Source organism: Lathamus discolor, chromosome 2 (genome assembly GCF_037157495.1).
Source record: "Lathamus discolor isolate bLatDis1 chromosome 2, bLatDis1.hap1, whole genome shotgun sequence".
NCBI classification, from domain to species: Eukaryota; Metazoa; Chordata; class Aves; order Psittaciformes; family Psittacidae; genus Lathamus; species Lathamus discolor.
In genome coordinates this window covers 140,148,435-140,172,546 of record NC_088885.1, presented here as the reverse complement: position 1 = coordinate 140,172,546, position 24,112 = coordinate 140,148,435, and the positions used below count along the sequence as shown (strand labels likewise).

Genomic DNA, 24,112 nt, shown 5'->3' with positions numbered 1-24,112 from the left:
CCCAGGCACAGCTACAGGTTGGGCAGAGAAGAGATTCAGAGCAGCCCCGCGGAGGACTTGGGGGTGCTGGTTGATGAGAAAATGAACATGAGCCGGCTGCAGTGTGCACTCGCAGCCCAGAAAGCCAACCGTATCCTGGGCTGCATCAAAAGGAGCGTGACCAGCAGGTCAAAGGAGGTGATCCTGCCCCTCTACTCTGCTCTTGTGAGACCTCACTTGAAGTATTGTGTGCAGTTCTGGTGTCCTCAACATAAAAAGGACATGGAACTGCTGGAACAAGTCCAGAGGAGGGCCACGAGGATGATCAGGGGACTGGAGCACCTCCCGTATGAAGACAGGCTGAGGAAGCTGGGGCTGTGCAGCCTGGAGAAGAGAAGGCTGCGTGGAGACCTCATAGCAGCCTTCCAGTATCTAAAGGGGGCCTATAGGGATGCTGGGGAGGGACTCTTCATCAGGGACTGTAGTGACAGGACAAGGGGTAACGGGTTAAAACTTAAACAGGGGATGTTTAGATTGGATATAAGGAGGAAATTCTTTCCTGTTAGGGTGGTAAGACATTGGAATCGGTTGCCCAGGGAGGTTGTGAGTGCTCCATCCCTGGCAGCGTTCAAGGCCAAGTTGGATGAAGCCTTGTGTGGGATGGTTTAGCGTGAGGTGTCCCTGCCCATGGCAGGGGGTTTGGAACTAGATGATCTTGAGGTCCTTTCCAACCCTAACTATTCTATGATTCTATGATAAGACCGGCTGAGAATGTTGGGGCTGTTCAGCCCGGAGAAGAGAAGGCTGCATGGAGACCTCATAGCAGCCTTTCAGTATCTGAAGGGGGCCTACAAAGATGCTGGAGAGGGGCTCTTCATTAGGGACTGGAGTGCTAGGACAAGGGGTAATGGCTTCAAACTTCAACAGGAGTAGTTTGGATATAAAGAGGAAGTTCTTTACTGTAAGGGTGGCAAGGCACTGGAATGGGCTGCCCAGGGAAGTTGTGAATGCTCCATCCCTGGCGGTGTTCAAGGCCAGGTTGGATGAAGCCTTGGATGACATGGTTTGGTGTGAGGTGTCCCTGTCCATGGCAGGGGGGGTGGAACTAGATGATCGTAAAGTCCCTTCCAACCCCAAGTACTCTATGATTTTATGATTCTCACATGAAAGCAAGCACAGTCCTGAGCAGAGGGTACACTCCGTATTGAAAACCTTCAAGGAATTTGAAGCTTCCTGCCGTAGATTCACCAGGCTACGTCTGTGGTAGATCATGGACAGAGATACAATATAACTCAAAATACAGGGTTATGGCACCCCCTTCCAGCTGCCCTGACTGCTATGCCCTGAAAATACTCTCAGTGTCTGTAATGATAGAGGGATGTCTGTAGGGGACAGTAGTGTGCCACGCATCATGCGGCTTAACGGAAGCTGCCTTGGTTTGTAATACTGATACTCCACTTCTACCACATTAGTACCTAGAGCGTTTTGACAAACCAGACAGAAACAGCCTGGAAAAGCATCCCAGGAATATAGGTATGTTGTATTTAGTGCCCACTGTGGAATGTTTATAACCACTTCAGGTGTTTCTACCTCACGTACCACTGTCCCATGTGAACATATCATGGATGACATTACTGATAATGTAAATCAGAGCAGAAGTTACTCATCAGGTATCAGACCTCATAGAAAGACTTATGACTGTAGAGTGCAGAACACAATTTTTACCCAATTTTTTATCTATTCTAGATCTTGGCAATTGCAACTGTGGTTTTCCAAATCAATTTTGTGTATTCCCTGCAGCACTGGAGATCAGTGGTACTGTTTCAATAGGAAAAATGGAGAAAAGCCAGACAAATTTTTACCATATGAAACACTTCTGAAGTGACAACTTTTAAACATCTGCATTTGTTTCTGATTTCTAGTCTTCTACCTGGGGTTTGGGTTTTGGTTTGTTTTGGTGTTTTTCTGGTGTTTTTTTTTTCTTTTGTCTTAGAAGTTTTCATTCATGTTCCAAAAATCAGAATGCCCCTAAAGCAGCCATCTATCAAAATATGGCTCCTGTTTCTAAATAATGGTGAAGGTGGCTCTATTCTAACTATGAATTTGCCATCTGCCAAGAACACAGTTTTAAGCCCACCTCAGCTGGGAGATAAATAATGTTTCTACTACATAAGGAAAGAGTCTGGGTAGGGGCATTATTCAGCAGAACTCACCCTGGAAAGATAACAGTGCAGATCTGTAGACATTCTATTTTGACTCTGTCATGCAGTAACAAAAATACTCAGCTGGAAAAGAAGATATGTTACAGGCTGATCCTGACTCTTACCAGCAGTGCTTGCTTTTCCTGTAAATTCCTCTGAAGCACTAAATAGGGAAAAGGAAATAAATGCAACTGCAGGTCTGGCATTTTGCAATTAGGTTTCCTAATTCCTGTGTTACAGAGTCAATCCAGATTTTGCTGCTCTTCTTCAGTTCTGACTTGAACTTCCAGCTGCAAAATAGTTGAGTTTCAACAGAAAACTCAGAAATGATCAGCATGTGAGACCCTGCCTGCAGTACTGTGCTCAACTCTGAGCCCCCAACACAAGAGGGACATGGCCCTGCTTGAATGAGTCCAGAGGAGGACCACAAAGATGATCAGAGGGCTGGGGCACCTGTCCTGTGAAGACAGGCTGGGAGAGTTGGGCTTGTTCAGCCTGGAGAAGACTCAGGAGAGACCTTACAGCAGCCTCCCAGTACCTAAAGGGGGCCTACCAGAAATCTGGAGAGGGACTTTTTACAGGGGCATGTAGTGATAGGACAAGGGTGAATGGCTTTATACTGGAAGTGGGTAGATTTAGATTAGACAATAGGAAGAAATTCTTCACAGTGATGGTAGTGAGACACTGGCACAGGTTGTCTAGAGAAGCTGTGGATACCCCATCCCTGGAAGTGTTCAAGGCCAGGTTGGATGGGGCTTTGAGCAACCTGGTCTAGTGGAGGGTACCCCTGCCTGTGGCAGGTGAGTTGAAACTGCATGATCTTTATGCTCCCTTCCAACTCAAACCGTTCTATGACTCTGTGATTGTATGTAGGTGAGCCAAAACTGAGAATACAGCATTAATTTAGGAAATGGCACAGTTGGCCAATCTTGTAAACTTTAACTTGTGTGACTGGGATAAGTGCTGTTGTTAGACTGAGACAACTAATATGCCCATTAGAGAGAGATTTGCAGCCCACAACTGAACATAAGTATTCTTGAACTGAAAAATTCCCATCACTCAAGTAGATCCTTTAAATATAGGATGAAACCTGCAATGTAAATGTATCTTTTTTCCCCTTTCCTTTCCCTTTCTTTCTTTTGCTTCCCTTCCCCTCCCTTTCCCCTCCACTCTTTACAATGTGTTTATCACCATAATATTACAGTGCCTTTTGCAAGTGCATATAGCAATGTGACTAGGATTTTTTTATTGTCTGATTCAGAGAACAATAATATTATTATCATGATCATAATCATCATGATTATGACCAGATTTAATTTTATTGCAATGCATTTGTAGGAACAAAGATGAAGAAGAATAATTATACTTCACATTTGGGGCATAGTTTGGATATTTATAGTTTCAGAAGAAATCTGTTTATGTACAGGATAGAGGAAAGAAGAGTTCTCTTAGATTTGAGAACTTCAGCTGATGGAGGTATAAAATGCAGCTTGTATAAAAGATTGCATTGAAACATTATTTCTGCCTTGTGTGATGGTGCAAGAAGGTTTCAGATTCAAGACTTTAGAAGTTAACTTTCACACCATACATGCAGTAGATACTTTGGTTTGATCAACTAAGAATCAGCATAACTCATACTTGGACTCCTGAGGCTTGCACACATAGATAAATCAGAACAAAATTCAACACTAAAGAGCAAGCTAAGTCTAATACTGTGCCAGAACACTTCTCTTCTAATGCATGTGCATTCTAACACAACTGTTTACAAAAGCAGATCTATTTTGACTATTCTAGAACAGAAATATGTAATCTAGATGGTATCTACATACTAAAAATTTCACACCAAAGTGAAAAAAATAAGGTACGTCAAGCACACACGCATTACAAAAGCATGAAATGTGTTTTTATAGTCTCATGCTTTCATGTGGTTTTCCAAACCCTGACAAACCTGGCTCAGAATGGTGTTTCTTTTTCGGCAATGGTTTGTCATCAGTTATTGTACCATTCACCTTTTTCTGCTGGTCCTCCCATGTAACTTCTAGCATAAACCAAAAACAAAAATCAGAAATATTATGTAACATTATAAGACACCTAATATTTGGGACAACTTGACCTAAGCAAATATACTATCATTAACACGGAAAAAAAAAAAAAAATAAATTAGTCCTTTAATGAGGCCTGTGATGGATAAAAACAGGAAACATTTTAACAATGAAACAGAACATACTACACAAAAACTAATATCTATGTGGTGTGCAATATTCTGCTTTCTGATATTTAAGAACTGGAGTAAACCCCACAATAATTTCTTCAAATTTTCAAAGTTAGCACTCTATATGCTATAGCTTCTTATGATATCTTTGTGTTTCTGTAAATAAAAAAGGAAGTTTAAAGCATTTTGGTATAAAGCTTTTGCAAACTTATAAATAAATTAAAAAAAACCCAAAATGAAGTGAGCCAGCAATCATGCGTGATTACTCTAAATTAGCAAAGTATTTTCAACAATGTATTGTTAAGCCAAAACAGGGGTTTATTTACTTTTCTAAATCCAGGTTTTGATTTAAATTTGGATTTTATTTTAGGCAGATTAACTTATTCAATAAAAACTCTCCTGCTAGTTATGGATCCTCTATTCTGAAACAGGTTTTTCTGGCCTAACTGCTTAGAAAAGTACAGATTCTATACCATAAACTCCGTTTTGCTTTGGGCTGTTAAGAATCTGCTTATTTTGATGACCTCGTTAAGCACAAAGTTCCTCACAGCCATCAGACACAAATATAACCACTTTTATGGTCACAGAAATAGCCAGTGATAGATATGGAATAAATTTTCAATCTTATAAATTAAAAATAGATATAAAGTGATAACAGCCTATGAGTTCATTCTTCTTTTTTTTTTTTTTTTAACGAATGAGGTTTAAATGAGACTGATGGGCATCTGGCATTCGAAATGTAAACATGAAAAATGTTATCTCTAGGCATCCTGCAGCCTTCTTATCTGTCGCTGTTGTTCTTTAAAAGGTGGCTTTGATTTTTGCAATAGATGGAGTTGTAGGGTTCAATATATCAATGATTTAATGACACCACAGATACGCACGCTAGAACAGGAACTGTCGTCTTTGAAGCATCATCTGTACTAAGTACTGAATAAGAAATTTAAAAAAAAAAAAGATTCTGTTTCCATTTTGCGGAAATAAATTCTCCCTACAAAATATTTCTTCCTACAAAAATATGATTCTTTCTTTTTCTCTGTGAAAATACACATTTAGCAATAAAATATATACTGATGCCATCTATGCTTCCTTTTCCTTGGATGAGTCCAGAAGTGTCTTCTTAACACACACAAAAAAAATCCAATGACCTTAGTAAAGCTACCTTTGAATTTAAGGATAGTCAGTGCTAGGAAAAAAAACCCCAGCAAACCATTGGACAATCATTTAGGTCAAATAGTGGAGATATTTAAAATAAGATAAAAAGTAGGCAGGCAATAATCTCAAACATGGGATTTTGTCAGGATCTATAATGACTAGCCTAAATACTGAAGAATACCAGGAAGCCCAGGGTGATTTCGGTGCTAGCTTTATCACAGTTTTACAAGACAAGGACCTTTCTCAGAACTCCTGATTCAGTTCTGAACCTAAAAACTGTAGTTTGCTCAGTCACCAAAATCACTTCTGATACTAAAGTTCCCTAGCAAAAGAAAAGCTTTCCTAAGCCTTGCTAATTTTTGAGAGCTGAGTATATAGAAACAAGCTAACCCACTTGGGAGAACTCTAGAAGTGCTTCTATAATAACACTTGAATTGACAAACACGACCAAATAAAACTGAAATATAACTGTTTGAATAAATACTTTTGCCATATGTTAACCTTAAAAAAACCCAAACAAAAACACTATTCTAAAAAGCAAGACAGGCTACTTTTTTATGTTTATACTAGAAGTGACAGAATGAGCATGTAAACAGTTTCAGACTTCCAATGACATCCTTCTATAGTTTTAGTTATTCTTACAGCATGTCAGCATTAAATTCAAATGGCTGCTTAATTTTATTAGCAGTTACGTGCAACTCTTAGATTGAGTATATGCAGATGGGAGATGCAGAGATCAGCTGAAAAGACTTCATGGACTTCTAAACAATTTCAAGAGTTTGGCTAGAAATGGTTGTTATTTCAACTCAGAAATTAAAATAGATACATCCATTAGATTTATTCTAACTTCAACCTCTTCTTCACCATTTTTAATGCCATTTTCATCTCTAAGCTCTACAAAGATAAGAAAATAGATTGATAGATGAGTACTTTTTTGGAGAAACTAGTAAGAGATGCAGATGAATAGACAAAATGCTGAATGTCAGGCTGCCTGTCTCCTCCCTGGTTAGATAAATAACATTATAATCTCTAAATTATTCTTTTTTTTTATTATTATTTTTATTTACCAAGGCAAAGGGCTGCCATCTATACCTTTGTTTTAACCAAAGCCAACTTTTGTCAAGTTGTGAATATTTGGAAAGAAACCGTACAGTTTTCTAATTCATCATTCACCTCTTACCACTCTCACTTCCCATACAAATGAGCTTCCATCTGTCTTCTGTCGTGATAATCAGTTTCAACATGTATAAAGAAAGGCGTAAACTGATTGAAAATTTATACAAAAGACTTCCTCTAGATTATATAAAATATGAGCATCTTGAGTCAGAATATTTTAGGTATCTGATGGATCTCTAAGGCCAGAAAGATTTGACAGGTGCACTGATCCAGACTTTTTCCATCAGTATGAAAAGTACAGTCGTTCGATGCAGTTGTTTCATTAGATGCAGTTGTTGCACCTACCCCATGCACTAACCACCACAGTGATTTATGGAGCTGGGCTCTCCTACTGCACTTCAGAATGGCACTTGGTTGCGTGCCATTGCCTCTTGAGAATGATGCTCCCTTGGGCTGCTTGGGAGAGGGGGTTGGCACACTCCACTACATCTAGCATGAAGTACAACCTCAGCATGCCTTACATTTTTGTTTAGATTTTTTAGTATGAAAAATATGGAAATAATACATGAAAAGAATATTTGCACATTTCCAAATATTTTTATTTCTAAACATGTCAGCTAAGTACCAGCAATGCTGCAGTTTAACTGTAATGATGCTGCAAACTAAAGTACAAGGTGATGCAGCAAAATACCAAATGCTAATGATTTTTATTATGCAAATAGTATTTCCCTCCTTTCTTTTCTCCACACTATAGAGAGCAATAGCCCTTTTCACAATTACCCCTTGCTTGCAATATTTTATATACTTTCTCTTTTATTTCAATTTGTATTATTTTTATTAAATCCACTCATCTTTTACATTCTTTTCAGCACCTGAAATTTCTGTGAAGCAATTTTTACCAGTGCATTTCTAGTTTTAGACTTTTAATTAGGTTGTCATAAAATCTTAACTTTTTCATTAGGACATGATTTAGTCATCTTTTCCTGCAATTGAAAAGTCCTCAGAACTTCTTTCTATTTTTCATTTTACAAGATGAATGTTAGAAAGGAATTATGTTCTTAATGCACGGTGACTACTGCGAAAATGAGTCACAAGTGGAGCTGGCTAGTGCTTCTTAAACACAAAGCACCACAATAAGCCATTAGAACTATGGGATTAACTGTCAAAAGCTAAGAAACTATGCTTTGAACCAGATACTCAAGATCTTTAACTCATGCATTAAGAACACAAGAAGAATAATTAAAGATGTAAAAAAGGCTAAATTCATGCTATGGAAGTTTTAATTTACAAAACAAAGTCCACAAGAAAATTTTTAAAATATCACCAGTCTCAGGAGTTTGCACAAGGAGAAATATTCCCAGCTGTGCCAAATCTCTATTATGGGAAAGCAAATGGATTGTCCCAGACATACTACATTATATCTGGAATGAATCCAGTGCCACCTTGCACCACCAGCATGCTGCTAATGGTATCAAGGCCAGCTTCAAGTGACACTAAGTCATCAATTAAGGCTTTATGCCAGACTGCTGCTGCTTCTACATCAGAGAAACCTTCAGGCACCTCAGGAAAACAGTGCTGATGATACCTTCCACTGCTGTAACAGGAACTAGACTTGCCCAATATCTGAAGACAAATAACAGCTCACATAATCTTTTTCTGATAGATTTAGAGCAAGACCTCTTGTATCTCCAGGTGATATGGCACAGCAAATCCGAGGACAGAACTTTTTAGCTTCCTCTTTTGTCACAGTAATAATTGATTTACATTTTGATCGCTATACACTGGTAGAATATTTTAAAGAATGATTCTATATGTTAGAGCTCAAAGCATTCATGAGAGACCCGATGATTTACTCCAAAGAGTGAAATGAATTTGGGTCTGCATTGTCCTAAATGTTGGTAAAGTTTGGACAGCATAAAGGTAGGGACAGCACCTCTTCCTTTTGTGTTTTATGAGCACATGCATGCACACATACTTTCACACACACACACATATGCACATGCACAAATGCAAATGCAAACACCTTTTATAAGAAAATACTTTGCAAATTTGTGCCAAATCAACAAATGAATGCTGGGATATGTTAATATAATTTTAAAAGAAATAAACTGTTGTTCATAAATTACTATGTAAGCATCACTTACATTGCAGTTTTCATTAATACAGCATCCCAATTAAAATTCTGACATATCTTAATTATTTATTGTCTTGATTTCATCTTCCTTACATAATTACACATTCTGCAAGAAAACCCTGGTCTCTATCCCGTGGGGCTGCAGTGGGAACATACTAAAAGAACTTTAATGGAAGCCATTTGGTAGGCAATAACAAAATATTGCCACATATCCACATTTATTATTATCATTACTAGATTAAAAAAAAATGCACTGTAGGTTACTCCTTTACTCCAGAAATGTTTTCTTCATTAATTATTTGTAGCTGTAAATCACTTAACAGGTCTAGTCCAGTAGCAGTCTCTTCTCATCATATTCCCTCACTGCAAATCCCATCAATTATGGTTTTAACCTAATTTTAAAAAGGTTTTACGAGTGGATCCCTCTATATGGGTATTACATTGGTTTGAATTTTTTGCTTGATTTAAATCTATTAAATTGATTTGACTCTATCACTGATTTTACAGAAAAATTGTAGAGGTATTCAAACAAGCTCACAGAGAGTACTTGCTGCAATATCACTTAGTAAAATCATACCCTTCCTTTAGCTAAAAATCAAAGTATAACGTTGCTGCTTTTACAAATACAATACAGTTGTAAAACATGAAGAAAACGTAAATGCATCAGATCAGTCAGAACTAAAAAACAGTCAATGGTACATTAAATATGAGTGCATAAATATTTAGTAAAGTATATTTAAAGATCACAAACTAAAGATATTCTGTTTAAGCCACTATCAAGGTTTTTTTTCCAGGACTGTCTTGGTCAGGGAAGGATTTGTTTGTTTGTTTCATAGCTTCCTAAATGCTTTTAAAATATGGCAGTTTTGCTCCCTCTTCTGGTTATATGCCTGAGACATGTCAAATGAATGCAATATACCAGTAGGAGTATTTTGAATTTCTCAGAAGAATTGCTCTACTGAGTCACTCATTTGAACAAACATTGCAGGTTTTTGTTGGCAGAATGGGTTTAAGACAGAAGAGAGGGTGCAGAGCGCCTATAAGAGAATTGAAGACATAATGTAAAGATACCACTAATGTTTCTATAGATTCCAGAGGCACAAGTCATAGGAGACTGGGGATCCAGTATCTTGAGTAAGCACTACTACACACTCATTCTGCTCATATTGCTTTCCCCCAGCATCCACACCTGGTCTGCTGAGGACCAGACATTGGACTAGACAGATTTTTAGTCAGATCCAGTACGGCTATCCTCATACTGCTATGAAAGATAAACACAAAAAAAAAAAGTCAAAATATCACCAGAGTCTAATGAGCAATTGATATAAATAATGCAAATTGCAAGTAACACTGAACGTAAATGTGGAGCAAAATGCAAGGATCTGATCTGCACCTCTCTCCCACAGTCTGCTTGTTTGCATTCCCATTCCTTGTGTGTCAGAGACTGCTCTGCACACAAGTAAATGTGAGCAGCCTACAAATCCATTCTGAAGAATGCAGAATGTAAGGTTTATCTTGGTATAGGCTTGGGGCCTTTTTCCAGCTTATTTTCATTATAAAACCTGCAATATTATCTTACAATATTTCCTATGTAGAAAGATAATTTATTCTTATATGACCGTACATCTCTCTCTCTCTCTCTCTCACACACACACACAAAAACCAACTTCTGCAAGCAATCACAGGTGTTCTGTCATTTCTAAGTGCACTTAAGACTGAAGTTTATGGCATGATTTCAAAATGTTAAAAAGTTATTCCATTTAAAATGGTTCTGAAAATAAGCCAGTAGTTTTAAGCACTAATACCAACCAATAGAGAAACACAATAAATGGGTTACAGAAAGATGAAAAATATATATTTGTTCCTTTATAAAGCTCTAGGTTCTTTAGAATATCAAATACTACTAAGTAATAACATACAGGTTTTCCTATTGTTCAATTTTACATGTAAATTTTACATGCATCTTTACATGCAAATGCTGTCCACAGCAAAACACCTTTGCTATTTTTCATCAACACTTATATAATTTAAAAATGTTAGCTTAGTAACCAGACAAAATATGTTTGATTAGCAGGCAAAATAAAATCGCGTTGTCATGTACCAATCTTAGAAATGCTACTTTATATTATGATGTAGTTTTGAAAAATGCCACCTCACATTTTGTATAAAAAAGTCAAACTTGAACCTATTTATGGGTGAGTGAGTAGTTAGACTCTTTCTAATTTGTCATATTTCCCTGATAGTTTTAGAGTTAAATTTGTAAAATAGTCACCCACATAATAAGGAATTTCAGCAGAATGTAGGTTCTTCAGTCTGGAGAATTCTTTACTTGTAGTGGCTTGTGGTGTTGTGTTGGGTTTTGGTTTTGGATTTTGGATTTGTTTTTTTTTTTCTTATTTCACCATTTTTCCAGTGTGTAGATTGCAATTATGTGCCTGCCTAAAACTCAAGAGGTCTATACCTTACTTAAGCCTTATTTTCCTTGAATTAGAATTTAATTAAAATTTTGTATTAGTCTAGGTACTCATAATACATATGAATGTGTTAAGCATTGTCACAGCACACATAAAATTCATTCAGTATCATTTTCCAGGCAAAATTCAGAAGCTGCCATTGATAGTCTCTTAGCGAAATCTACAGTCAGTGAGCGAGGGGAAGACAGAGCACGCAAGAGACTCACTCCAGTCATGTTTAGTAGTTCAGGCAAAGTGTAAGCCCCATTTCCAGGAATCCCAAATGCACTTTGGTGGAAGAAGATGCTCAGGTCACCCAGCAGTATGAGTTCCCTCTGGCATGACAGCCATATGCTTGTTTTTCAAAAAACCCATATATATACACACTGTCTCTGCAAGTCAGTTAAGCAGGTCATCACTTCTTTGACTGGGGTCCCTTTATTCTGTATAGCTTGCACTCCAGTCACCTAAATTCTTTACATTGTGTCTAAACTGTATAGCAAGTCTGCAATACAGCATACTTTTAACTCTAGTCCTCCAGACATCCAGAATGGTCACAGAATGGTGGGGTTTCCATGCATGCAGAAAACAGAGCGCATAGAAAGGGGATGACTTGGTGACTTGGGCCTTGTCTTGGTACAGACTCAAAATACAAACAGGCTCCAGTCACTTCTCAGCCTGGAACATAAGAACTGGAAGGCATTCCTGCTTTCCAGAATATAGACAAAGTTGTGGCATAATTATGTAAACTATTCCAAGTGAGGGAACGGATAATCTGAAAGGCTTAACATTTTGCTTTGGCAACTATATAATCTTTTATGAACCCTAAATTAATACAGTGAAGGCCAAAATTACCTGGAGCCTTTTCTCACAAACTCAAATGATCAAAACGTGTCATACAAAATATATGACAGAGAAATGCAAAAGACCTGAAGAAAAAATAAAATGGATTTTGGTAATAAATATTTGAAATCAAATGCTAGACACACACCAATCTTTTGGAGTAAAGGAGCTCTGCAGAAGAAATTTCTAAAATGCAAAATGTACACTTTAGAGAAATGAATAAATATATGAAAATAAACTACCTTAAATACGGGTTAGTAGTATTTCGTTTATTGTGCAAAGGACATCTTTCAGGCTCTATAATTAAGTATACAAACTATTGGGTTTTCTAAAGCAGTGAAAGATAAACCAAACAAAATCAGCTTTAGCCTGACTTAATAATTGATTATTGGTTTGTCAACTTCACCAAGTCAGTGGTAAAAGCATCCAGATTTACCAGGACTGGAATTTGGATCTTAAAAGCATAAGGTGCTGAACTATCTGGTAATTAGCAAGCATAACAGTTACAGCAGGCAGAATTCCAGCTTCTGAATTCGCTCAGGGCTATGCTGGCACAGCCACTAGAGTAAGGGAAATGACCCTATGCATTGCCGCCGACACAGCACCCTCTCTGCAAAGGCATGCCGTGTCTATGCAGGATAAGAAGCAGCATAACAAAACCAGTGTGGTTTTCCCTGAAACACAGTGAGCTAGCAGAAGCAAAACTGAATCCCTACTCTCCTGATATCTGTATTCCCTCTGCTAAGTTTTTCTAAGGAATAGAAAGCAAGGAATAGCCCACAACAGTGTAAATGGGGCTATTCCCCACATGTAGCAGAGATTAAGTTTAAGAGTGAATATCCAGATTTTAATAAAGTCAAGGCACTACCTTAGCTGATATTCTATTAATTGGCACAAGACATTGATGAGACAAAGTCTATATGTAATATGTCTCTAGAAGTACATGGAAAAATAATAACAGATTTCTTAAAAGTTATCAAAGCAGTTTAGAAGCAAGAACTGGAATAAAACTTCAAAGTAAGCTGTGGTTGTTCATTGCACCTCCACTGTTCTATTTTTAGATAACAAATTTTAATCTCCATGTTAACATTTCAGTGATTTGAATTAAGCTTATTCCTACAGCATTTGAAATAGAAATGACCATCGAACATAATGACAAATAGACAATAGAGATGACTGCTAATAACATAAGCCTTTCTCTACCAGTATATGCCAATTAAATGGTCCATCTCTCCTGTGACTAGCAGAAATGTGCCAAACTTGTAGAACATATAAGTGGTGTAAACTGCATCTTCAGTTACACACTTAGCTGTAAAAAAAAAAAAAAAAAATCTGGAATCTTTGATTTAAAGAAAGATTTTAAAACCACAGTTGAAAATAATTATTTTAAGTGCAAGACGTAAAGCAACAGAGTAAAATTGAACATACATGAACTCACTAATTTTGAGCTAGTAGAACTAAGCAAAACACACACATGCAGCAAAACATAAGCAAAATCTCAAGCACCCACAATTCACTAACAATATCATAATCAACTTGCCTTTTCGCCCATTAACAGGTGGATTTTGATGTTTTTCCTCACAATCTTTATAACATTAAAAACAGACAATTATGGTTAACAATTGGAACAGCTACTACAATGAAAAACGTAACTATAGCACACACAAGTATTTTGCAAACTATGTTAGCACAATCCCATGCACTATGCTTGGGTTTTCACAAAACACATAGAGTGAACAGTATACAATACAGAAACACCACAAAAGCAAAAAAAAGTAAAAAAAAAAGAAAAATAGGAAAGCAAAGATCTTGTAGGACACTTTGGATGCTTAAGTGAAAACTACAATTAAAAAAAAATATTAATCCTACTTTCCAGCTCCCAAATCTTGAAATTACTCCTGCATCCATATTCCTGAACAAATATTGAGCCTTATCACAGCAATTATTCCTTACATTGTTTTAAGAAGAAAATATTGATCCATATTTTCTCCTCTTATATAACAATAGGAATAGGGTCCAAAGAAGGAGTTGAAAGAAACTAATTCAGGCACACTTTTAAGGGGGGATGGCATTTTTGGCATATTTATGTTTAGCTAGTAATTTTTCTTACCAGCTACTAATAAGTATGTTTCTTGCTCAGCCTGTCATTTTTTTGAGCCACCTTTCTCGAGCACTTAATTCTCTCCACATGACTGCAGTAACACCCTCAGTGCATTATCCTTCTGTGGGCTTCATCCCATGGGCCTTGAGGATAAGGTACATATCGCACTGCCTACGTTTAGGCCCCTAGGCTCAGCATTGGTTTAGCCCTAAATATTCATAACCAGAAAGGCTTATCTGTACTGCTCTTCCACATCTACCACTGTTATGTATTATCACAGACAATTTTTAACAGGGATAACAGAATGTAACCTATTAACAGTGCATGTAAATGCACATTTCTGCTTTTATGATTCTTCCTTTGAGAAAGAAACTTAAGAGCAGAAAACAGATGGTTGAAAAAATCTTTAGATCTCTGAATGTCTTTGAACCTATATGGTGTGCGTTTTCTGAAATTAGAAGGCAAAGTTGTATATTTTAATCACATAGTATTTGAGTTGAAAAAAAGATTTGCATCTGTTTGATTTTATCATCATCTATTATTTCTCATAACTCTTTCTACCAACTGAACTGTCTTTCAAGCAGGATGAGGGACATTATACAAAATACTCAAAATATGTCCATGTAATGCAGTTTTCTACTATTTTTGTTCAGCATCATCAGTCTGCCTACACAAAGTAGGGCAAAAAAAGTGTCATGATAAAATTCTTTACTTTCCTGCTTGTAAAAAGCATCAATGTAAAGTAAAGGGTAACACATCTAAAGGGTGTCCACCCAGATCTGCTAAGGCTGTAACTTGATCATAGTGAGAGAGTACTTTCATAAAAAGGGATTAAAAGAAAAAGTGAAAAAAATACTTTTTTGCAGGTTGAACTATTTTAAGCATTCACAAACTGGTAAATAAACTACGCTATATTGAATTTGCCTTGTTCTCACATAAAATTATATATTTTTTGTCTGGATTTTGACTTCTAATTTATTTATAGGCTGGCTGGTAAAGCTTCCCTACATGCTCAGAGGGAGACATTTCTGAAGGAGACAGGCACTTGTGGTCAGACAGACCTGCCTCAACCTCCGATTCCTGAACTCCAGTAAGCTTGTTTTCTTCATCTCCTGCTGCATTTGTTTAAGCAAGGTATGACAGGGAAAAAAAAGCAAGACAAAAACATGCATGCTTTGTTACAAGCTGTTCAGATAAAAGGTAGACATCAAACAAAAGACATTCACAATAGCATACAAACCATCAGTCTGTAGCATAGACTATTTTTTGAGTGAATCAAAGATTAAATAAATCCTTGTTCTATTTTTCATTAATATCTCTGGTTTACTCCAATGCCAATGAGATCCTTCTAGCAAGCAATGATGGTCATATGCAGCTCTTAATATCACTTGTTGACTATTTCCTATTAAATTATTGAAGCACCGGAAAGCAGACAATAAGTACCAAGGCAGAGAAAGTAGGCATATGTTAGTAGGTAATTGGCTTAAAAGCATCTTCTGCTTGGTTTTACTTCAGTTTTTCTCTACTCTTGTAGACCATATTTAAAATCATGTATAAATTGCAAAAAAGTGGGCATACTCAGTACCTTAATAAGAGCAGAAAAAACAATGCAAACCTTTTTTCCAGCTTGGAAAAAAAAAAAATACTCAATTTGCTGGATGATTTTTATCTGGATTTCAGAGTAGTTAGAATTCAGAAAGACATGTACTTTTCCATCACTAACTACAATTGCCTAGAGCATACATAAATATTAGAGAACACCAAAATAGTTGGAAACAATGGCGACAATATGATTAATGATAAGCAACACAAATATCTTTATATAAGGCATTAATAAAGAACCATAACTTTCTTTTTGACAAAGTTCATCTAATACTAGAGTAACAACAGTAATTATATAGGAGAGTGTTGAGCTGAATAACTGGTGTATCATACGCCTGGTTTAACTTTAGTGTCAGTTATACATTAACCACTGTTTTGAGGTGATGCAACATACAGTTTTTCAAGGTTCAGATTGTGATTACTTATGTATTGTGATTTTTCTTATGTTCTCTTACTTGTATAGAATTATGTGCAACTAAATAGGTCATTGCATTATCTGACTGCAGGTTTAGCTAAGTTGTAATAATAACAGCCTAATTGTTCTAACAGGTTACTGTTGATAAGGAGAGAGAGATTTAGGCTATAATCAAACCTATAACCAAAGCCATGGAAACTAATCTCTACATAGGTTTCTGCTCTATAATTCTGTGATAAAATCATGACATTTAAATTCCAACTGAAATAATGACATTGAAAACTCCAATTATAGTATTTCTCAGGGACATCATCTATACTGTCAAACTTCTAGAATAGAGAAGAATGCACAGAAAGTGTGCCAAAGAATTGATAAACATGATTCCATTAGAACTGAACTAAAATGATTTTGTCATGTTGGTATCCTGAAACATAAACAACTGCTTTTTTGAGCACAGCTGTATGGCTTTACTTATTTTTCTTTATGCTTTTTGTAGTCTCAGACCTAGACTGTAAGACCTTCATCTGGCATAAAGAACAAGGTGTTTAATTCCTCATTTTACCAATCTAAGAAAAAAATTATGAATCCTTATTTCCCTTGAAAGTTCAGAACCTTTCAAGTAAGCACCCTAAGCCCTGTGTTATGGGGTAACATTTGTTCAAGATTTTCTATGGAAAATTGTACCAATACAACTAAAATATTTCAATATTCTTTGGGGGCTGAGGGACCTGCCACCTCTCAGGAGAGTGAATAAAGCATCCATAAGTAAAGGTCCAAGGTATATTTTGTAAATTCATAGTTGAAATCAAAAACCCAAGGTAGATTCATGCATTATCCTAAGACAGCCTTGTTACTGATGCTAAGCTACTCTCTTTCCTGTCAGGCACACATAATGCAAGTTACCCCATGCAAGCAAGTACATAGGTGCCATGGAAATATTCACACAAAATTGGGGTGGGTGAAAAGACATGTACCTTCATTTTTTAAACTGCTGTGTTTGATGATGATAAAGTCATCAAGTTCCTAGCCAAGCTGAAGGTAGTCCAAGTTCCTATCCTTTATTATATACATGTAATCAATCACACCTTACAGAAAAAAAACCCAAAACCAAAACCTAACTTATATGCCATATATTTTTTTAAACATATGAAAACACAGCTGATAGAGTATGATAGAATTATGACAGGTTCTCTGTAATTGCATTGTAATAGTCTGTCTCCCTTCAAACTCTGATAGGGCACTGGAAAACACACAATAGAATTCCTTCTTATATTGCAAAATTAAGCCTCATTTAACAGACAAATTATGTTCTGAATGAGACATTTTAAGGGTAAATAAGCAGCCTGTCTTTCTGCCTGTCAACAATATCTGTGTTTTCCTATCAGTCTCTCAGTACTTTGCACTCTGTACTGAGTGATTTCCAACAACAATGCAATTGACAGTATAGATATTTTCTTTTTAAAGCATTAAAATTATATCTGAGAGATATAAATACTGCAGATATGGCTGATAGCTATCTCTGATTAAACCTAATTAACTACCCTGTTAATTCCATTCACAGATAATTTTATTCTGGAATTAGATCACCCACCACTGATGTTGAGGGGACACTTAAGCAGCATTAATGTCAGCTTTAACAGCATCTGAAACAACTTTCCCAAGACACAAGATTATTATGAGGTCATGTATTTAAAGCCTGTACCATAGAGCATAAACAGATCCTCACTGAGCTCTACTACTTGCTAAATTTCTGAGCACTTAATTTTTATCTTTAAAGTTTTTATTAAAATTCTTTGGCCTGACATAATTTTCTAGCTTCTATGGTTGGGTAGATGATTGGGGTTTGGTTTTGGTTTTGTTTTGTTTTGTTTTGTTTTATGTATGGACGAAGAAAGAATGTTCATGTTTATTTTTAAGAGGAAGAGGAAAAGGAAAAAATCTGTATCAGGAAAAATTCTCTGCTTAATTAGCAATTAACAACAAACCTAAAAGGCTAATATTGAATACATTTGAGAGCACTCTACGGTGTTCCATTTTACTTAGCAGCAAGCGGTCAGTGTGTGTATCCTTCCACCAAAGCAAGTAAGAAGAAAGGAATATATCCGCATATAAATGAAAAAAATCTTGTTTATCCATGAGAACTATAAATATTCCAGTATTCACTTATCATTTATAGCACTAACAATACAGAATGCTTAAGAGTACATAACCATTTCACTGCTAAAAACAAGTCGTTTTTCTACAAATGTTCATTAGAAACAAGGTATCTCTAGCATAATTTAAAAATACACAAGTAAAATCTCAACTCTTTTTATCTTTTAATTCTGACCCTAATCTGGAAAGCAGTTACTCAGAGCTTTTTTCTCCTGTAGGTTCCTCCCCTTCCAGTTCTAGTCATACCGCCTTAAGGACACCGTATTCTATGTTACACCAAGAACTGTACTATAACAAAAGAAATCTTCACAACTGCAAATTATTTCATTATTTTTACTTGCATTTCTATTACATTCTAAGAAATGGTATGCAGTTTCAAAATACAGATTATTCAAATGAACACAGACTAAATGAGACTACTGCAGGAGTGGCAAACATAGAACTTTTTCTCTCCCACAAAACTGACACTACTACCGATTCCTTTTTTGTGTGTAATGTATTTTCTACTACCACTTTTTTTTAGTATGATTCTAACTTAATCTGGTCAACGCTAAAATCATTAATTTCAAAATAAACATACATGTTACTAATGACATGCAAAACACGCATACATGTGCACGTGTCCATACAATATAAAATCCCCTCTCATTTGAATCAAGTATGTGCTTCTGTAAATACAGAAAGGACTACTCTGTGACAGTGACATCTTCTGGTATGGACATATATCCTTCCCAACAACAAACAACTGTTCCAATTTTCATCAACCAACAACTGTTTTAATTATCACTAGGGCATAACTCATAAAAATCTATCCAAATGTCTATGAAGTTTTCAGGCTTATTTGCTGCTTTATTTGTAAACTAATAACATAAACATCTTTAATACAGTACATGATTTTGATTCTGGTACTTCAACTGCTTAAAAATATATTTTTGTAAAATTCAATTCTCCACAGTAAAAACCTGCTATTAGTCATAATTATGTTCTGTCACTTACAAAAGTTAGGTAATCTGCTAATCATTTAAAATGTTATTCCTTCTAAAGAAAATTATTATCCCCCTTAAACAGAAGGATTAGAAACTCCTAAGGAAGTACTGAAAGAGCCTTAAAGCAGAATCATATCGTTAGTAGACAATGATCTCTTAATTTATGACAGAAAATTATATAGAAAACTGCATGAAAGCAATATCTAAGGATTATGGGTTTTATCTACAGTGTTTACCACCTTTACATGTGTAAAATTCAACATAAAATGGTCTAGTTACTGTATTTCAAGCCACTGATGATGCTCTGATTGTATACTAAAAATCAGTATCTGTGGATTTGGCAACTTTTTATTACCCAGGTCTTCCAAAATTACTTTAGACACAGGTACAGGAAAATATTTCTCAGACTTCAAGTAAAAGAAAATGGAGATCCTCAAGTCCCAGCAGTACTTACCAGAGCAAACAATTCTAGCACTCCTATAAAAAATAATTATTTTATTGTATTTATTATATTTCTCTCTGTAGAACCTATGATGTAAATAAGGCTGCTACCTTCTGTAATCAAACATGGTAAAAATATGCAGTACTTCACAATTGCTGCCCTAAAAAGTTCAGTCTAAATAGAAATACTAAGCAAAGAGCAAGGAAGAGTGGTAAAACATGAAAGCATATACAGCAAGGACAGCAAACATCATGTGATTAGATATGATTATTTCCTGGCATATCTAGACTGTATCTCATATAAGCATTTCACAGCACATAAGACCACAAAGAAATTAGTATACTAGGATGATAATCTGTGAAAGAGATTTCTTTTCATGAAGTATTGCTTCTGAAATAGAAATAAACACTTTAAACATGTAAACACTAAATTAAAAAGTCTGATGAGAGAGACAGATAAAGTAATACTACATACAGACCCTCGCTGGTATAACCAAGGACTGCAATTGATATCTTGAGACTTACTATTAGACAAATTAAATGGTTTTAACAGTATAAAATAAGGGGATTTAATTTTAAGCAGAAGTATTATAAATTTTTGAAAGACTGTCTTGATTCAATTTATTCTTGCTCCTATATTATTTGAAAAATTACCTAGTAATTCAGCAACTGCATAACATTATATTCGCAACAAAAAAAAAACAGTGATCTGATTAAATGCATGGATAACATTAAACATATCAAATATCCACAAAAGCTTAAATTACAGTATGTGCCTAAAGTGATAATCCTAAAAAGGTACATACATATGTAGGTTAACTGAAATACTCTCATTTGCTGCTGTGTAAATCCTTGGTATTTAAAAAAGGGCATATGTCTAGGTACTTTTCCAATTATGATTATACTTAGATAGTGCTATTTACACTGTCTTTTTTTTTTTTTATGTAGAACCCTGTACAATTTTTAAGCCACAGGTCTGAATATATATATAAAAAAAAAAGACTAAATAATTATGATAATAATTCCAACTATGTCTGTGCACTCCAGTAACATCAATTGCAGTTGGGTTTATTTTTCCCTATGTAGCCTCTCAAAAAGGCTTTCAGGTGAAAAACAAACCCTCCTTTATGTACAGACCTTCATAAGATTCTATTTCCTTGTCTCCATTGTCTAGGGAAAGTAACAAAAACAGAACAACAAACAAAACAAAACAAAAAAAGGAACCAAAGCACAGGGGTTAAAAACAACAGAAGTTTTATAAAAGATACAATATACACATTAAGGATTAAAAAAAAGGAGTGTACATGGCCATTCAGACTGATTTTGCACAGCACATGAAGTTATCAAGAAGTGGAAGGGTGAAAATGTATATGCTATCAAAAATATATTTGTATAGCTCTGTTTCTAGACATTTTGGAAAATGTTTCCATTGATTAGTGCTTTTATAAGACATTAAAGATAAGCACACTTATAGTACCACTAAAACATGAATCATGAAATATCTTGCTGATCTCTTCTATTTTAAAGATTATTATGTCTCTTCTTGCTCTTCCTGTTTCAAGATGCAGAGGTTTTATATTAGCAATTGGTAACATACTCCATGTGAACACACAAGTGATCAGCTACCTCCTAACTCCTAAAAGAGCCAGTTTTATCACTAAACAACATACAAAAGATCATTTCCTGTCCCTGTTTAAGTCAGTGACAAAACACCTACTGAGATCAAAAGGAACAGGACAATGCTAACAGCTACTCCATCTTGGTTCGTGCTCATTACACTACTGATTATTATTGTACTGATAATGTTCCGTTTCAGTCAAGACTACTGTAGATATTCAAACATGATAGAAGAAAATAGAGTACAAAATACTACTATCAAATCCCAATTCAGTACTCAAAAACTCATGAGATTTCAGCTGTAAAGCCCCCACAAAAAAAATAAATAAATGTAATCAACCTTCATGAACAATTTTGCAATGTCATTAAGGAGAAAAACATACACTTACTTCTCTCCAACGTCCCCTTTGGTGGGAGCTGTGGTAATTGCCTGCCCCTTCGCCCTACTACTGGAGTACTTGATGGGCTTGTCTGAACAGACCCAGTTCGAGGATGTGACCTATGAGACACATTACAAAACAAACCATAGCCGTTAGAAGACAAATTCATCCTTAAATACCATCAAGAACTGATAACATAAGTAGGCTTTAGACCACTTTGGACCCTTGAACTCCCATAGTGAAATTAGTATCTCTTTTCAGAAAAAGACCTGATTAAAAAGAGCTATCTCTCCATGAAAAAGAAGAAAAGAAAGCCAAACTAAGGCTGAACATTCATAAGATGTTTGTCTGCATAGTCAAGGCAGAAAATGTATTGTGTGTACATTCATGTGCACATGGATATAATACCCACATACACATAAAATTATCCACAAGTTAAATTCAACTATCTTTACTCAGCTTGTATTTAGTTAAATTACCATTGAGTGGCATGAGATTACAGGGATTTGTCTAAACAAAGTAATAAACTGAGAAAATACACTCATAGTTGACTCTAATCTCACTGGGGATTTGATGTTACTAACTTTCAGAAAATAAAAGAATGCATTCTGCAGTACTAAAATAAGGAGAGGCTTTACTGAACATAAACTAGACTGAAATGTACTGATCTCTTTACTATATTACATTTATTTAAGCTAAGAGTAAAGTATAGAAATCCTCAAAATGTCAGTCAGTAAAGTATAGCACTCAAACAGGAACAATACAGACTATGGCACAGTAAAATGTAATCAGAAAAAATGGTGGTTAAAACGGTAGTTGATAGACAAAGTTAGTCCATTTAAAGAAACTTAAAAAAAAAAGTTTCATTTGATGTTGTTGTGATGGTTGTTCCAGAAGCAATGTCTGATGAACACAAACAATTTCTCATTCTGTAAGAGAAGGGTATGATAGTTATGAGGTGCTTTATGTGGGAAACCATCCAGGATTCCTGACAAATGAGAAATCACAAACAAATGTAGTTAAGTACTGTTAGCAAACAATTCGCAATGGCAGCCACACCATTATATCCAGACTAGAATATAAATAGTGTGTTGGCACTGAAATAGTATCTATTGCTACTAGTGATCAGCTAAGAATGAGGTGATACCAATTAGCTACTGGGAAAATAAAATGGTGAGCTGGTGGGGCAAAAGGGGATTAGTCCGATTGATTTGTCTGTTTCACCTCGGTAAGGCAGGTGAAGGAGGGGCAGATCTTCCAGTCATTAATGAAGGCATCGACCTGATGAGGTTTGAGTCAGGACGCTCTGTGGATCGGGAGCGGGAGCTGGTCCGCTCTAGCATAGGACGTTGCTCTGTTGATCTGGATCTTTGATATGGCTGTCTATCTGCTGCTTCACAATTCCTGTAATGTTAGTCAAAAAGCAGCTCAGTTGACTTTTGACTTTTCTATTAATTATAAAATATGCTGTATGATACTGGTTTGAAGCAAATACTTTTGTCATGTACATTTTTATTGGGTAAAATTTCTGAGTTCGCTTCTTGATAACATACAGTTTTTTAGACATGTATGATTTGGCTTGCTCTGTACTCTTGAAAAATGGGCTGAAATGTTTCCAATGTCTCAGTAATGACTATCCATGCAATAGTCTGTATCCTGAGAACTTCTGGGGAAAATATTGATATTTTAGAATCATAAAATAGTTAAAGTTGGAAAGGACCTTAAGATCATCTAGTTTCAACCCCCCTGCCAGGGGCAGGGACACCACACGCTTTTTCTCATTAATACATAAACATTGGAGGAAAATAACAGATGACAATATTGAGTCTCACTAAAGCTAAGGACTCATTTAATTGTGCAGTTTAATTGAGCATTTTTACTCAAATTACTAGATTTTTTACAGACTGTATTATCTTTAGAGGTAGTACTCCTGTTTATAGGACAGTCCACATTCCAAATGTTATAATTACCGTGTAGCACTGTTAACTATCATCAGACATCAGGATGTCTGTCAAAATATAGGCTAGAGTATACTGACGAATTCATAGGCATGCTTGGACTGTAGTCAGATGAAAATGTACAGCATCATTAGTACTTGCAGAGGTTCCACCAACTAGACAAAGTTTGGTTTGTAATAAAAAAAAAAATTAAATTCTTCTAATCCACAGCCTAATGAACTTTGCCATTAAAAATTACCATTAGAGATGCAATGGGGAAAAGCTAGACTGAGTAGAAGAGAATTGCTTGACCAAGCAGTCAAGTCTTTTACTATCTGAGGCAATTAATCATGCCATTACTTTCAGAAACTAATCAAGCCCCACTT

General features: G+C 35.8%; 1 protein-coding gene across 29 annotated transcripts in view; it reads right to left on the bottom strand.

Annotated features, from left to right (window-relative positions):
* The window catches only part of RIMS2 (regulating synaptic membrane exocytosis 2), a 452,506-nt gene that overhangs the window by 103,948 nt on the left and 324,446 nt on the right, over nt 1–24,112 (bottom strand). For 19 of the 29 annotated variants that reach the window (XM_065668760.1, XM_065668769.1, XM_065668754.1 and 16 more), the window contains 2 exons: nt 23,014–23,193; nt 21,799–21,908 (listed from right to left, as the gene is read on the bottom strand). In XM_065668760.1, the coding sequence (XP_065524832.1) occupies nt 21,799–21,908; nt 23,014–23,193 (290 nt within the window). Of the gene's footprint in view, nt 1–4,128; nt 4,219–13,633; nt 13,679–15,255; nt 15,310–20,929; nt 20,963–21,798; nt 21,909–23,013; nt 23,194–24,112 lie in introns of all 29 variants that reach the window. The other 10 variants (XM_065668752.1, XM_065668777.1, XM_065668775.1 and 7 more) reach the window with 5 other exon arrangements.